The following is a 13,737-nucleotide window of genomic DNA, read 5'->3' as shown; positions in this document are numbered from 1 at the left end:
CTATTAAACAAAATTAAATAAATATTAGTTCAAACACTGTGCAAGTAAAGAACAGTAGATTTTGTGCCTGTATAGTGCTGCTTACATAAGCACAATGCTAACTACCTCGCAGGCATTGATTAGCATAGTATCTGTGTAAGACACTCCAGATACAGACAGATTAATGAGCTCCTCTACATTTAACTGCCTTTGCCATTAATTGAGGTTCAGAGGAAAGGAGAGAAGAGGTATGCTCGGATACAAATCTATTTATTCTGTCAAATCTCATAAAACTTCAGTGCTTTATAGTAAGGTTAGTATGTACCAAAGGCAAGTAAACTACAATGGCCTTGCTTAACTGTATTTTAGTCTGCATTCCATATATTTTTATGATTCTAAATCTAGCTTTTAGTAAAATGGAGTCTGAAGCTTGCTAGGTTCTGGCTGCATCAGTGAAAAGAGGGCAGACAATATTATAGGTTACAATAATTTTGCTCCCTTTTACCCATTTCCAAGTTCTTATGGATTTGTGGTGTTCTGGTTTATTTTTGCTGAGCTAAGAAATCAGTGCTAAAACTCAAATATATTCTTTGTATAATCTGTTTTATTTAGCCCCATGCACATCTCATCTGTTCTTAAAGAATGGAGAGAAAACACCAGCAGTTTCCTTGACCCTTGAAACTTCACATCACTTTGTACCAAACAAGCTCATTCTCTTTTTTTCCAGCTCACAACCTTTTTTCCTTAGGATTTTACATGCAGCAGGCTAAGCTTAGATTCCAGGTCACTTCCTTTGCTTCCAGGACAGAACCTTTTAACTTTGTTTCAACTACTTGGATGCCCACATCTCTCAGTTGCAAGTCCAATGACTTTATTCATAAAGCAGGTTAATTGCTTCCACTGTGGGTAAGAGGACAGTCATTGATGAAGTCACAATTAAAAAAAGCAAGGATGAACTATCTGGGGAAAAGGTGTTTTGATTTATTGTTAGTGACAAAATAGCGTCCTTTCTGGTATTCATTGAAGCTCAAAAATTCACCTTAAAAACAAATTTTAAAAGAATCCCAGTAACTTGCTTTCAGAAGAAAATCCTAATTTTAGCAGGAAAAGAAAAAAAAAGAAATCACATGCATACTTTCAGTCATATTCAGTAGATGATCCCACCTGATCAGGTGTCCCCACATCCTTCAGACATAAACACTATCTGAATACCTGAAATGATTAGCTTGTCTCTTAATGCTGCTGTGGTAAGCTATAAATATGGTAACAGGCAACATTCACTTTTGAACACTAAAGAAACAGCTCCCAAATAATTTAGACATTGAAAATTAAAGAGGGATTCAGAAAATGTGGGAAACTAAGTACAGGAAAGCTTTCTGTATTTCTACACCAAAATGCTTTGGGAGATGCAGATAATGATATTCAATAAATACCTGCCTAAATCTCATTGACAAAGAAAACTATCAGTTTTTTGGAAAGACGATGTCTCATTGATACTGACTGCTTTTCTGGACTGATTTCTTGGCTGAACCTTTTGTACAGATGAAACAAAGAAACAACAGTCATTATGCTCCTTGTACCACTTTACACAGTTAGACTCTTCACAGACCAGTCTAGGAAAATGATGCAATGAAAAGGGTTTGACTGTCACTTTGTTATCCAAGTACCTTTTCACTTGTATGTGGGAATAATAACTTTTCCATGCTTGAATTAACATTCATCACTAATCTGGAAAAAATTGAGCAGTGCAGGACCAAAGAAAGAAATGTATAAAATGTAGCTTTTTAATTAAAAAATCAAAACATTGAGGAGTTATTTGTATTTTTTCTTTATATTTACATCCAGCTTTATTAGGAGTAACAACATCACCTCAAACCTTTCAAGAGCAGAATCCATGAAAGGATTTGGTAGAATCAGTAAGATAATGCCTTAAAACTAGTATAAAAGGGAGTTGCTTAGAATAATGATCAAGGTTTTAAGAAGCATCTCAGCTAAAGGGTGGAAAGGACTTCCTTCTTCTGAAATTAAATGGGAAAGAATTTGGCCTTCTGTTTCACAGAAAAGATGAAAGGTAAAATAAACTATCATTCTTTATTCTTAAATTGTGGTACAAGACTGAGATAATGTTCTTGATGTTCTATCCTGGTCAATAACCCTCCTGGGGAGCATTTATTATGTTTGGTATTGTAAAGCAAAAAGGAAATGTTAGCTGTATTAACCATAATAATGCCTTATGTTCCTTTAAGAATAGTCTTTTGGCTTTAGGTTTGCAATCCCCCCTGCTGTCTGCATCTGCTTGATCTGAACTTTTGGGGCCAAATTATCCTAAATAAAGCTTTTTGACTAATGGAATGGACTTGATATTCCTGCTCTCATGGATAAATAAGAAATTAGAAGGCTGCATGACTGCAGCTATCATACCATGTCTAAAGGAGAAGACAGTAGGAATTGAGTTAAGCAAATTTAGTAGCTATATTTGAATTATGCAAGCTGCAAATCAGTAATGAACTGGACTGGCATTATTCAATTGTCTTTTAACTCCTCCCTTTGATTATTTCCTGCTAAACTGATGGCTTGGAGAGAGTGAAAGGGAAGTTTGAAAATATTTCAAATGTCCTCCTAAATGTGCAACTCTGCCAAATAGTGAGGGCAGTTACAAAAGTCAAGTGCATCACATTTAGCTGCAAGAAAATAACAGGCCTCCCTCCTCCCCACTTTACATGTCATGCTCTTACTTAAGATTTAGCAAAGTAAAATAACTGCCCTGGAATCATTAACATCTGGTTCCCACAAATAATGGCTCTTAAGTCTGTTTTGAGAATGAACAGATGATAGATTTTTCTTTCAATGAGGAGATTGTACGGGGCAAAGAAGAAAGAAAGGCATAATAGCTACTCAGGGATAGATCAGAATAAGTATAACTGCAATGTTGCCAAATCTGCTGAAAAGGGAGTATTTTTCTCTCTCCTCTCCACTAGAAGTTGCATTAAGTATATGTACACCTTGTGCATGACAAGGTCTGAGCTGTGGGCTTTGGCACTGAGAGCCTTCTGCTGTATCCAAATTAGGACAGAGACATTCACATCCCCAGCTCAGACAGGGAAGGAAGTTGGTGTTTCCCAGCTGTCTGCAGTGTCTATCCCTGGGTTTTCCCCTGCTTTTCCAAAACAATGAAATGGGACAACTGACTTTGCAGATGACTTATCCTAATCTGCTTTTCTTCACCCAGGAAGGGGAGAATCTGTTTCACGTCTGGCAGTGGCTGGTGTTACAAGGTTACTTTCCCCAGCTCCTGTCCCATGATGTAAGCAGAGTGTCTCAGGGGGATGCCCTCTCTTCATGTAAAGTGGTGTGAGCTGGCTGAAGGCTTGGGAGGGGAGGGTTTGTTTGCTTTATTTCTTACTAGAACACATCATAAGAGAACTACATGTGCAGACAGCACTATCTCATTTGGGATGTGGTGTGCTTCAGTTACATCCCATAGAGAGTTGTTCACCAATAACGACCTGAGCTTCTAGGTTCTCCAGAAAGATGGAATTATTTTAACCTGTAAGCCACAGGGGTCTAATTAGACAATACATATGTCAAAACATAACTTAGGCTTATGACTTCCCTTGTGTGAAGATGTGACAATTGCACAATGCACAAGCACAAGCTCAGTACCAGAATATGTAGCACAGATTTCTCTACTGACCAGAGCAACTCTGGCAGGTCACTTATCTCTCCTCTCTTCTGAGTCTGTTGCCCAAACCTGATCAGGAACAAACTCAAAATTGGAAACATGTACTGGCTCTCCTTATTTCAGAAGAGTTCATTCCATTATTAAGAAACAGGCATCCTTATGTTTTGTCTAAAACAGTACTTGTCAGGTTCCTGCTTTCCTTTGTCAATACTAACCTAGAGTAGTCCTGGAAATCCTTGAAGGAGTCACTCACTGCTATAGATTCAATTTTCAGAGACTCCACTGTAGGTATTGAAAATGAGCCACTTACCAGATTCACGTCCAGAAGAGACATATTTCCCCCATTCCTCTTGCTGAGTCCAAGCTCTGTTAGCTCCACAGAACACCAATCATCCTTCAGAGACCCGTTTGCCTGTCAGAAATGTAGTGTTTCCTTTATGCTTATTTCCCAACAGAACTACAGTATTTTTATCAGCATCACCATGCACTTATAATTTAATTAAACCCAAAAAGATGTAAATTATACTGATCAAGCTGTTTTTGCCAGAACTTGGTACCTGAGCCTCTGTAACAGAGGGTGCAGTGAAATCAGTTATTTTCTTCTCTAATCCTTTGGCTGTAGGATAGATACACTAGCATAATGATTTGGGGACTTCAAAATAGAGGGAAGTGCAGCAAGAATACAGGAGAGAGACTACAAAAAACTGTGGGAAAGAAGTGAAAGCTGTCAAATTAGATTGTGAGGTCATTGGGCTTGCTATGTTTGTACAGGGTATAATGTTATTGGGGCAGTCAGGATATGAACAATAATGAGAGTTTAGTTCATGAGATGCACAGTGGTTAGCTGAAGTAGTACCTTTTATTGATTTTTCAAACTATTTAATTCTTTCTTTTTAGCTTACTCAGATATCTATTTAGTTGGCATCTGTCTTAACTTCATATATCATTGTAACTGTTTTCTTCCCACACTGACTGCTACTTAAGGGATAATAGGAGGGATGCTCTGTTTTACTAGACAATAATATGGTTCCTGCTTGAATCAATTACAAGGCTGAAGGGAACCTGATTATTGCCAGAGAAAATGGGGCATCCCTCCTATGGTGCTTAATATACTAGAAGTGAACCAATAAAGTTGATTTTTGGATACAAAGTTAATTACATTGAAAAATCAGCTGTAATCCATCTGATGAATACTGCTTTTAAACACACAGAAGTATACTCATTTAGGCCTATTATTTCCTATTTGTAGGAATTAGGGTCTCTATAAAGTTAGCTGATCAATTTAATTTTAATTGTTCCCTTATTATGGAAAGAAGTATGGAATGGAGATGATACTTATATGCCCACCTCTTAAGGGTGTCCTGAGAATTAAACAGTTAATGCTTTTACAGCATTTTAACATTTAAAAGGAAATACAAGTGCCTTTGCATTATTAAGTAATAATTAGTATTAAGCAGGAATAGCTGAAGAGAGGTTACAGATTGCTTCTTATGCCCTTTCCAATTCCTACTGCTCATTAGGAGGAATCCCACCCAGGGTGTAGAGAATGTCCTGCCTTAGAAAGACAATTTACATCTGCCTGCATTTGTTTCAGTAAATCAAACCTTCTGGTTCTCCCTTTTTCGACTCACAAGTGAGAGGGATGAGTTTACAAAATTGCACCTTTAAGCAAGGCTGTGTGTAGGCAAAACATATTCCTACAAGCCACTAGAGGAGATGGAACATTTTGGAAAATAGGCCAGCTGGCTGCCCATTTACTCTTTATGAACTTTCTCCCTTCCAAAATTGGGCCCTTGGTAATGCTGTGATTTTCTGTGATAGCCCTAACCAATAAAAGAGGAAAGGATGACATTTGTGGTAAAAATCTACCAGTGGCAGGAAGGATACACTACAATACCTGATTTCCTCAGCTCTCAGGTCCTTCATCTACTGTGGAAGAAAAATATCTAAGAAAAAAGAACTGGGTGTACTTTAGGTATTTACACGTTCATAACCTTGTACCTCTGATGTTGCAGTTCCTGTGCTCCATTCAGGGAACAACTACCCCTTGGTACAAATGTGGTAATGTGGAAATGTACGTCAGTCCTGATTAACGATCACCCATATGGGTTTGTACAAAAGGACCATGATGGACTCACAGGAATTTCATTGCCCATCCTCCTATTTTTAAACCATAAAATATGAAATAGGGAGGTTGTAATGTGGTAAAGATAAACAAGGAGGAAGCCATGATGGCATAATCACATCCTATTACCCACAGAGTCCTAACTTTGAGTGAGACTGTGTGACAATAACTTCATGTTAGTTTCTCTGGCTGAGAGTTTGCATTTTCACATAATATTTTCATGTAATCTTTCCAGAATTTGAAGGGAAATACAGCAATCTCCTGTGTTCTTGCTACATTTGTTTATATCACAGGAACCAGTCACTTGAGCTTACAACTTGATAAATTCTGTAAGCAGTTTCACAATGCTAAAATTGGTGGATAAGGCCACTTCACCCACAGAAAGCACCCACTGTCCCCTTCCAGGGAAGAGTTGCCTGTTTCAAGACCCCATGTAAAATAACATGTAGGTCAACATTATTCAGCATGCTAAAGGCAAAGCTCCATCCCTAATGAAAACTGAGAACAGAGCTCCAGCTGCAGCTATGGAGGAAGGATGGTCCCTCCCAGGCTGTGAAGCCACGCATGCTTTGCTCACTGGTGGAACCATCCTGTTACCAGGACAGACCTTATCTGACTTATTCTGCACAGAAATAGCAGGGTTCAAGGTTGCTGTGTTGCACAGCCAAACCCTACCTGGCTGTTTGACTGGCAGAGAAATGAGATGATACTTCCATGCAGGGTATTTTTAATGTGATCTGCTTTCCTTGAAAAAATAGAAATAGTCTAGTATGTTTAGCTGTGGGTTAATTATATCTCCATTTTCAACCAGGGTTTATCCTATCCCCATTATATTTCTGTAACATATTTTGAATGAGCTTTCAATCCTGCCACATCAAGTGCTTTTTTAATGCAATTCTTCTGCTAGTCAGAAATATTAGTAATTAAATTCTCTCAAATACGCTAGTGTAAAGCAGAGGAAGAACATCCCAATTCTATCAGCACTGGTGTTAATTATTTTAGGCAAGCTGTCATTTATGTTTTCTAAAGTGGATTTTGTTCTTGCAGTCAGGAACATTGCTTAGTGCAGAATTAATTAATCATTATAAATATAAAACCTGCAGTATCAGCTTCTGTGTTCAGTAAGGTTTCAAGAGGCAAGGTTGAAGGAGTCAATAGGCTGCTGTGGGGAATCATGGTTTTTTTCATCTGATACAAGGACAATTAAATTATATGCCTAATCTTTACAGGAATATGTATTTAAAGCATCATTGCAAAATATTAAAAGAAGAAAACTTGATAATTTATTGTGACTGGCAGCTTTTACTAATGCAATATTGTTTTAAAAAATGCTGTATAAAACAAGATTAGTGAGGAAGAAACTGAAAAGCTAAGTTTACTATAAATTTGAAGAGTTGTATTTAAATGTGTCTTTCTCATTTTATCTCTTTGGAAAATGGTTGAGTCATTAATTTCCTCACCATAGTACAAACACCAGCATAAAGATCTACAAGACCACAAAAATAAGCAGATAATAATCCAACTTTGCCTAGAGCATGCTGTGTAAGAACTGAATGCCAGCACGTAAAACTATGGGGGTGGTTTTACTAGAAGAGGCCAAACAAGTCTGACAGCTCAGAAAAACTGGAATTAATGATGAAATAAACTAAAAATTTAATCTTGATATTTGGTGTAAGAGAGGTTTGCTTTTTCTTTACCTGCTCCCTTATTTTCCCCTCAGAAAGCAATTAAAGCACATTCACAATAAAAAAAAAGTATGTGATTTCATTGTCTAAGACATGCACTGACCTTGCACCAGCAGAAAATTGGCTGATTATTTTCTCCTACAGGGATCAAAAATGTGATGTGTGGCCAGTAGGTTTACTGAGTTGCTGACCATCATGTTGCATGTCTTATTGTTTTACAATATAGATATGCTGGCATTTAATCTCCAAAAGCAATGGTTAATATGGAACTTTGAGGAGGGGAGGGAAATCAAATCTACCTAGAGATACCTACTCAGAATCCTATGAAATACACATTGACCTCCTGTTGAAAATGCATTCTGTACTTTCCAAAGGCATTCTCTTGACATGTAGGTTGTATGTGATTGAAAGGTATGGGTCGATCTACAATAGATAGTATTAATTATGTAAGCTTCTTCAGTTTTATAGTTTATTGTAAAAGATATTATTTCATTATTTCTATTACTACAATTATGTTTGTGATGGGATTTTAATTGATTTTGAATCCAATTTAAAAAATCCCTATATTTAAAGCACACCTCAGCTGCTGCCACTTTGAATCTGTGCCAAGCTGGCAGACTGTAACTCATTGTGTCATCATTGAAACGTCTTGCTGCAGTGCTGGAGTTAGGGATTCGGAAATGATCTGCATTTAATACAGTCTCTTAACTTGCAGCCATTTCAGAATTTAGGAATGCTGAAATCTTCAATAAGCATGCTACTGACAGTCAGCAGGCATCTGGTAGGATTGTGTTGTTTTACTTACTCTTGACACTTGTTGAGCTGATAATCTTTTAAAGATGCTTTTATTAAGGAGTACAATTATTTTCCCAATACATGCTTGGAGTTTGGTTTTTCCTCAAAACCTTATTTACCAGGATAAACCTAGGATTTGGAAGGCATGCAGTTGATCACATACAATTCACAAACATTTTTCCTTGTCTTGGACACAGCATAAATCTGCACCCAAACATCCACACAACTTGAGGTGGGTAGAAATACGGACGATCATTCCTTCATTTGGGCTTCTTGTATCCACTCTATGTATCTCTCATGAAGTTATTTTCTGACCCTCTTATACCTATGTTGATTAAAAACATGTAGAATTTGAGCTGGCATGTTTTAGATAATTATATGTTGAGATAAGATATCGCTGTTCTAAGATAAAGTGGTTGTTTTATACATGCAAAAACCCTTCTTAGTATTTGAGATAATGTCACATAAGCTCATTTGACTACAAACAGGGGATATTACTGCCCTCAGGCTGAAGCAAGAGCCTAACAAGCATTGAAAACTGTGGTTTGTCTTCCAAGATCATGTATATTCTGGTATTGCAGATGATCTTGGTTCATGTTTCAATCTGTGGAGCTTTCCAGAGCAAACTTTCCATCAACCCAGAAGATTCTAAAAGGTTAATTAATCACTGACTGGGTCTGAGGGAAATTGCAGCAAACTATTGCTCAAAAGTATTAAAGCGCTCCTTACAATCGGCTTCAGGCAATATTACCTAATCCCAGGAATGGCTTTAACCCTCAGGCAGTAGCTCATTGTGGTTGGCCTCAAGCGCAGTCAATAATGTGCATTTGCTATTAGGGCTCTGCTAGTAATTGAATTTTGGTTTAGTGGAAGAACCAACCATTTTGAACAACAACAACAACAACAACAACAAAACCACAACAAATCCCCCATAACTATCTTTATTTTAGGTCCTATGATTCTGTATCTTTTGAGAGCATTTTTGTTAATCATGAAGAAATGAACCTAGAAGGGTGTTACCTATACTTGCTTCTGAAAACAAGATTTTGATCTGCTTTCCTCCCTCCTTATAAGTGAGTGTTCTAACCACTAAACATTGAGACATTGATTTTTTTTTTCCCTCTTGAAATTGTTCCACATTTCATAAAATGTTCAGACACTAATTAGTGCAGAAGCTGGTACCTAACTACCAAGGCACACTTTTCTTCAGAGCTGTGCAAGTATTCACATAAATGAATGAAGAGGATATCAAGCCAGATAATGAGTCAGCTCCAGGACTGGTATGGTTCTGTCGGTGCCGGGCTGTGCCCAGGCTAATTAGCTCATTTGAAGAGAAGAGCTAATTAACTCTGGAAGAGCAGTGAGTGGCTGCTTCTTATATGCAGCTACTATTTCTGTTATTCACATCTGCAATACCTGTGTAGTTCTGAGTCTACTGTGTAGACCTCTGGATCCAACATTCCTCAGTGCAGACCATCCCTATTCTCTGAAAATGCACTATGTGGAGGTGCTTAAGTCCAGTATATTTGTGGTTGGTCTGGTTTTTTTTGTTCATCCCTTTCATCATTTTACCTCTGCCTTTGTTTGTCATATAAACTATAATATTCAAACCTGTTTAGCAGCACAGATTCTCTCTCTGAAATAAATGAAAAATATTTGGGGTATGAGAAACATGTGACAGAAGCCATAAAATTGTATAGACAAGAACAATTTCTAGTGGCCCCTCTGTTTTGAATGATTGTGATTAAGAACTGCTTAGCTGACATACCCCAACCATGTGGCAAAGCTGACGGGCACATGGGTAAATGCACATGTGACTTTTCTAGCAGATACTGATTAGAATTTCTCATTTAAAACTTGTCCTTCTGTTTTCAAATAGCAGCACTATATAAAAGATGCAATTCTATTATTCTGCAGTTTCATTTTTTTCATATAAACTCTGAATACAGGCTAATACATCTTCTCTCCCCATGATACCCTGCAGTGTAACCCACTGAATAAAGAATAGCTCCCTATGCAACTGAGCATTATGTTATAATGAAGAGACTCAGTTATCAGATTATTAATATTTCTAAATGAAGCAATCATTCTGAAGCAAGAAAAATAAGAAATAGTTCTATCTATTTTATATTTGAATTAGGGTGTTTTCAATCCCATTATTGTAAATTAGTTCAATAGAGCTTGCACAAAGCAGGTCCAGATAACAAAAAAACTGTTAAATTGTTACATATGTTAAGTTTCTGAGTACTATTGTTTGCCATAACTAAACAGGCAAGTGAGACATTTAGACACCTGATGGCAATCTTTCATTAAATTTGGTCAAGTATGATTTGTGCCTCATCCTGTATGACAATGTCTCAGACATAACAATACAGTTTAGTTTTGTACAGGGCTTCAGAAAAAAAAAAAAAAACCCACAAGGAAGTCTTATGATGAGATGCATAAGGGAGAGATAACACTACTTGGATGTGGGCTCAGTGGTTCCCAGAAAGGCAGTATACAAAAAAAATTATATTAGCTGAAAAAGTTAGAGGGGAAAACCCAGGAATTTTAAAGCAGCAAAGACAGTTATGCATTTTTGCAGTCAGTTGGAGTGAGAATAAACTGGAAGAAAGTGGCAAAGGGAGGAAAAGGTGAGTGAGGTTTATGTTGTGTTAAATGATGCAACATAACCTAATGCCATGCATGAATTGTGTTACTTCAGAGACTTAAACAGATGCTGTTCACTATTTCTTAGGGCTGACTGGCCAGCTAGCCTGGCTTTCTTATTGCTATGCCAAGTACAATAAACTTATTTTTGCAAAACAAATGTGATCATCTGTGACAAATGCTACCTTTCCTCACTCTCTGTAGTCATCTTAAATGTACTAAACTTTGCAGCATCTCCATATTTGAGGTTAGGAGGAAGACAAGCTGAAGGAAATGTGTATTCAAACCCATTTGGTAGCTGACGTCTAAAAAATAACAGTCCTAGTGTTTGTCAGTCTGTCAGTGCCAAAGACTCTGAAATACAGTTCTATAGAGCTGGACAAAAACCTATGAGGGAATTGTAATTGTCAGTCCCCTTTGGCTCCTGATACAGTTTTGTGGGAGCCAAGGAGGGACACAGAGTTTTGACTCTCTAACTTCTGGATACAAGGATCATTTCTGCTCTTTCCCTTTGATGTAGGTTAGTTTAATAGTGCATCTGTCTTCTTTCTCTGTCTTCTAGAGAACCCCAACACAATTATTTATACTGGTTGCGCTGAAGAGATACTTTATGTGCATCCAATTCTTCTGTCCCTGCCTGAAGGGCTCAAGCACAGCTGGTGAGGGGAGACAGATGGAGAAGGGCAGGTAAATTGTGAGACAGCCACGGTTCGCTCACCAGACAGTGGTTTCGTCTCGACAACTGCCCAACTGTGGAAGCATATTGTGAGTGCCAGGGGCTGTGGCAACAGAGAAAAAGACTTTGATTAGTTTTCAGGAGGTAGAACAAGAACCTGGCACTCTTTTCTTCCTGAAAATATTGTGTTGTCCTAGAAACAGTTTAAAGAAGGGATCCATTTAGTATTATAAATAAGCGTAAGCACAAATGGGTGCTTGGTCGTGGACAAATCTTAAAGTGACCCATTTATTCTAGAGGAGTCACTCAAGTGTGTTACTGATGTGAGAGAGAAATTCAGTGAAAATTATTACTTTCTGAAACATCTTTCGTTTTTAGGGAAAAATGGTTCCTTGGATAGGGCTGAAATCTGTAATTCTGAAAACCTTAAAAATGAACAACTACCTGACAGAGAGCAACCAGCCACTTGCAATTACTTTGGAGTGGCAGAATCCCTGTAGGAAGGAACAAAGGATCTCTCTCATCATTTTTGTACATATCCCTGACAGAAAACAATGACAAAAATCAAAGGGGTAAATTTTACCCTTCCTTCACAGTTCACCCACCACAGAGCATTACAGAGCCATTCAGCCACAAGGCAATACCTGGTTACTCGGGAAGTGCGGAGAGGATGCGAAGTGCCACCTCTTCTTCAGTGATAGAAGCTGATATTCTTCATCCGTGACAGCTGGTGGGCAGTCAAGATGCAGTCAGACAGCCTTGTGTTTGAATCCTCTTTGTGTGTTTATCTCTCAGATACAACATACATCAATCTTACCTTTCAAAGATTTCTTTTTTATCAGCATACTACCTCTTCATGAAAGTTATTTTATTTTATAGAAGATGAATGAACGGTGTTGAATTGACAAGCAAACAAACAAATCAAATACTGATTTTTGCTTTCATCCATTGCCTCAGAAAAAAGGTTCCTTATGGTAATGATGTAAAAACATGTTAATGTCAAATTAATGTCTCTACATTCAAATTTTATTTAGCACTAGAAAAATTGAAAGGAGGTCCTAAAATTCCTAAAACTGTGTTAATAATTGAAATAGGACATTCAGCTTCTGCTCCAAGAAGTGCTCCTTGAGCAGTACACTGGTCTGAGGATAAGGGCTGGAATATATAAATTTAACCCTTAAAAGAACAGAGTTTAAAAGGCTATAGATAAATGTTTTCCAAACATTATCTTGAGCTCTTCTTTTAATCCCCATAGGACTGAAATAAAACTGTGTGTATCCATGGAAGTAATACTCCTTTCCACAACAATATTCTCCCTACGCACTTGCCTTCCGAAAGGTTATAATCTGCCCTCACCCCAAATAAATTTGAAAAATCAGGATGAAAGTCAAAGGAGATGATATAGGTCATACTGAGGAAAGAAATAACAAATGAGTAATCACCTCATGGACATATATTAGTCTTCCAACCCTGGTGTGCTTTGGAAGTAGATTTCCAACAAACGTTTACTACATAGGCCACTTCCACTCACCTTCTAGAGACATTTACTGGTGTCCAATCAACCACTTTTCCTGTAAACATGTCAGCTGCAGTTGCTTTTTATTGGTGGTGTAGCTTAAGCCCAGCCAGAAGTCTCACGCAGCCGCTGGCTCACTCCCTGTGAGGGACTGAAGTGTTAAAGATTAATGACTCAAACAATTGCCCATTTGCAAAAGCAGCAGGTGCTTTGCTGAGGCCAAGTTTGCACACACACCTCCCCGAACTGAAGGGGAGGAGGAGGGTTTCTGGACGTGGTGAAACCTCTGCTCTGCATAAGAACAGCCCAGTTGCAGAGGGGGCACACATCCACCACTGGAGGTTGACCACAACAAACCGACCCTTGTTAGCAGCAGCTGAGTTTTGAGCCAGATAAGGGAAGGGGCCAATAAGATAGGGGCCACCTATCTTGAAGGTGGGATAGTGCTTTTTGTTATGCCTGTGGCTTCCTTAACACAACTAGTTCAGGTGCAAAAGTCTCCTTGGGGAAGGTATTGAGGCATTCACAGATAGGCCTAAAGTTATTTAGGGGGCATAACTGGGTCGGCTATGCTGACATGAGAGACAACTGTCTTGTGTTAGGTGTCATAAACCATCAAAGACCCCTGAA

General features: G+C 38.1%; 1 protein-coding gene across 1 annotated transcript in view; it reads left to right on the top strand.

The window, feature by feature from the left end:
• LOC128787479 (cytosolic beta-glucosidase-like) overlaps window positions 1–12,315 on the top strand; it is an 89,568-nt gene extending 77,253 nt beyond the window's left edge. The window contains 1 exon segment of the mRNA XM_053941642.1: window positions 12,188–12,315. Within this exon segment, the coding sequence (XP_053797617.1) occupies window positions 12,188–12,315 (128 nt within the window).
• Window positions 12,316–13,737: the final 1,422 nt, after the last annotated feature.

The sequence above is a fragment of the Vidua chalybeata genome, chromosome 4 (assembly GCF_026979565.1).
Source record: "Vidua chalybeata isolate OUT-0048 chromosome 4, bVidCha1 merged haplotype, whole genome shotgun sequence".
Lineage (NCBI taxonomy): Eukaryota > Metazoa > Chordata > Aves > Passeriformes > Viduidae > Vidua > Vidua chalybeata.
This window is presented reverse-complemented; position numbering and strand designations above follow the sequence as displayed.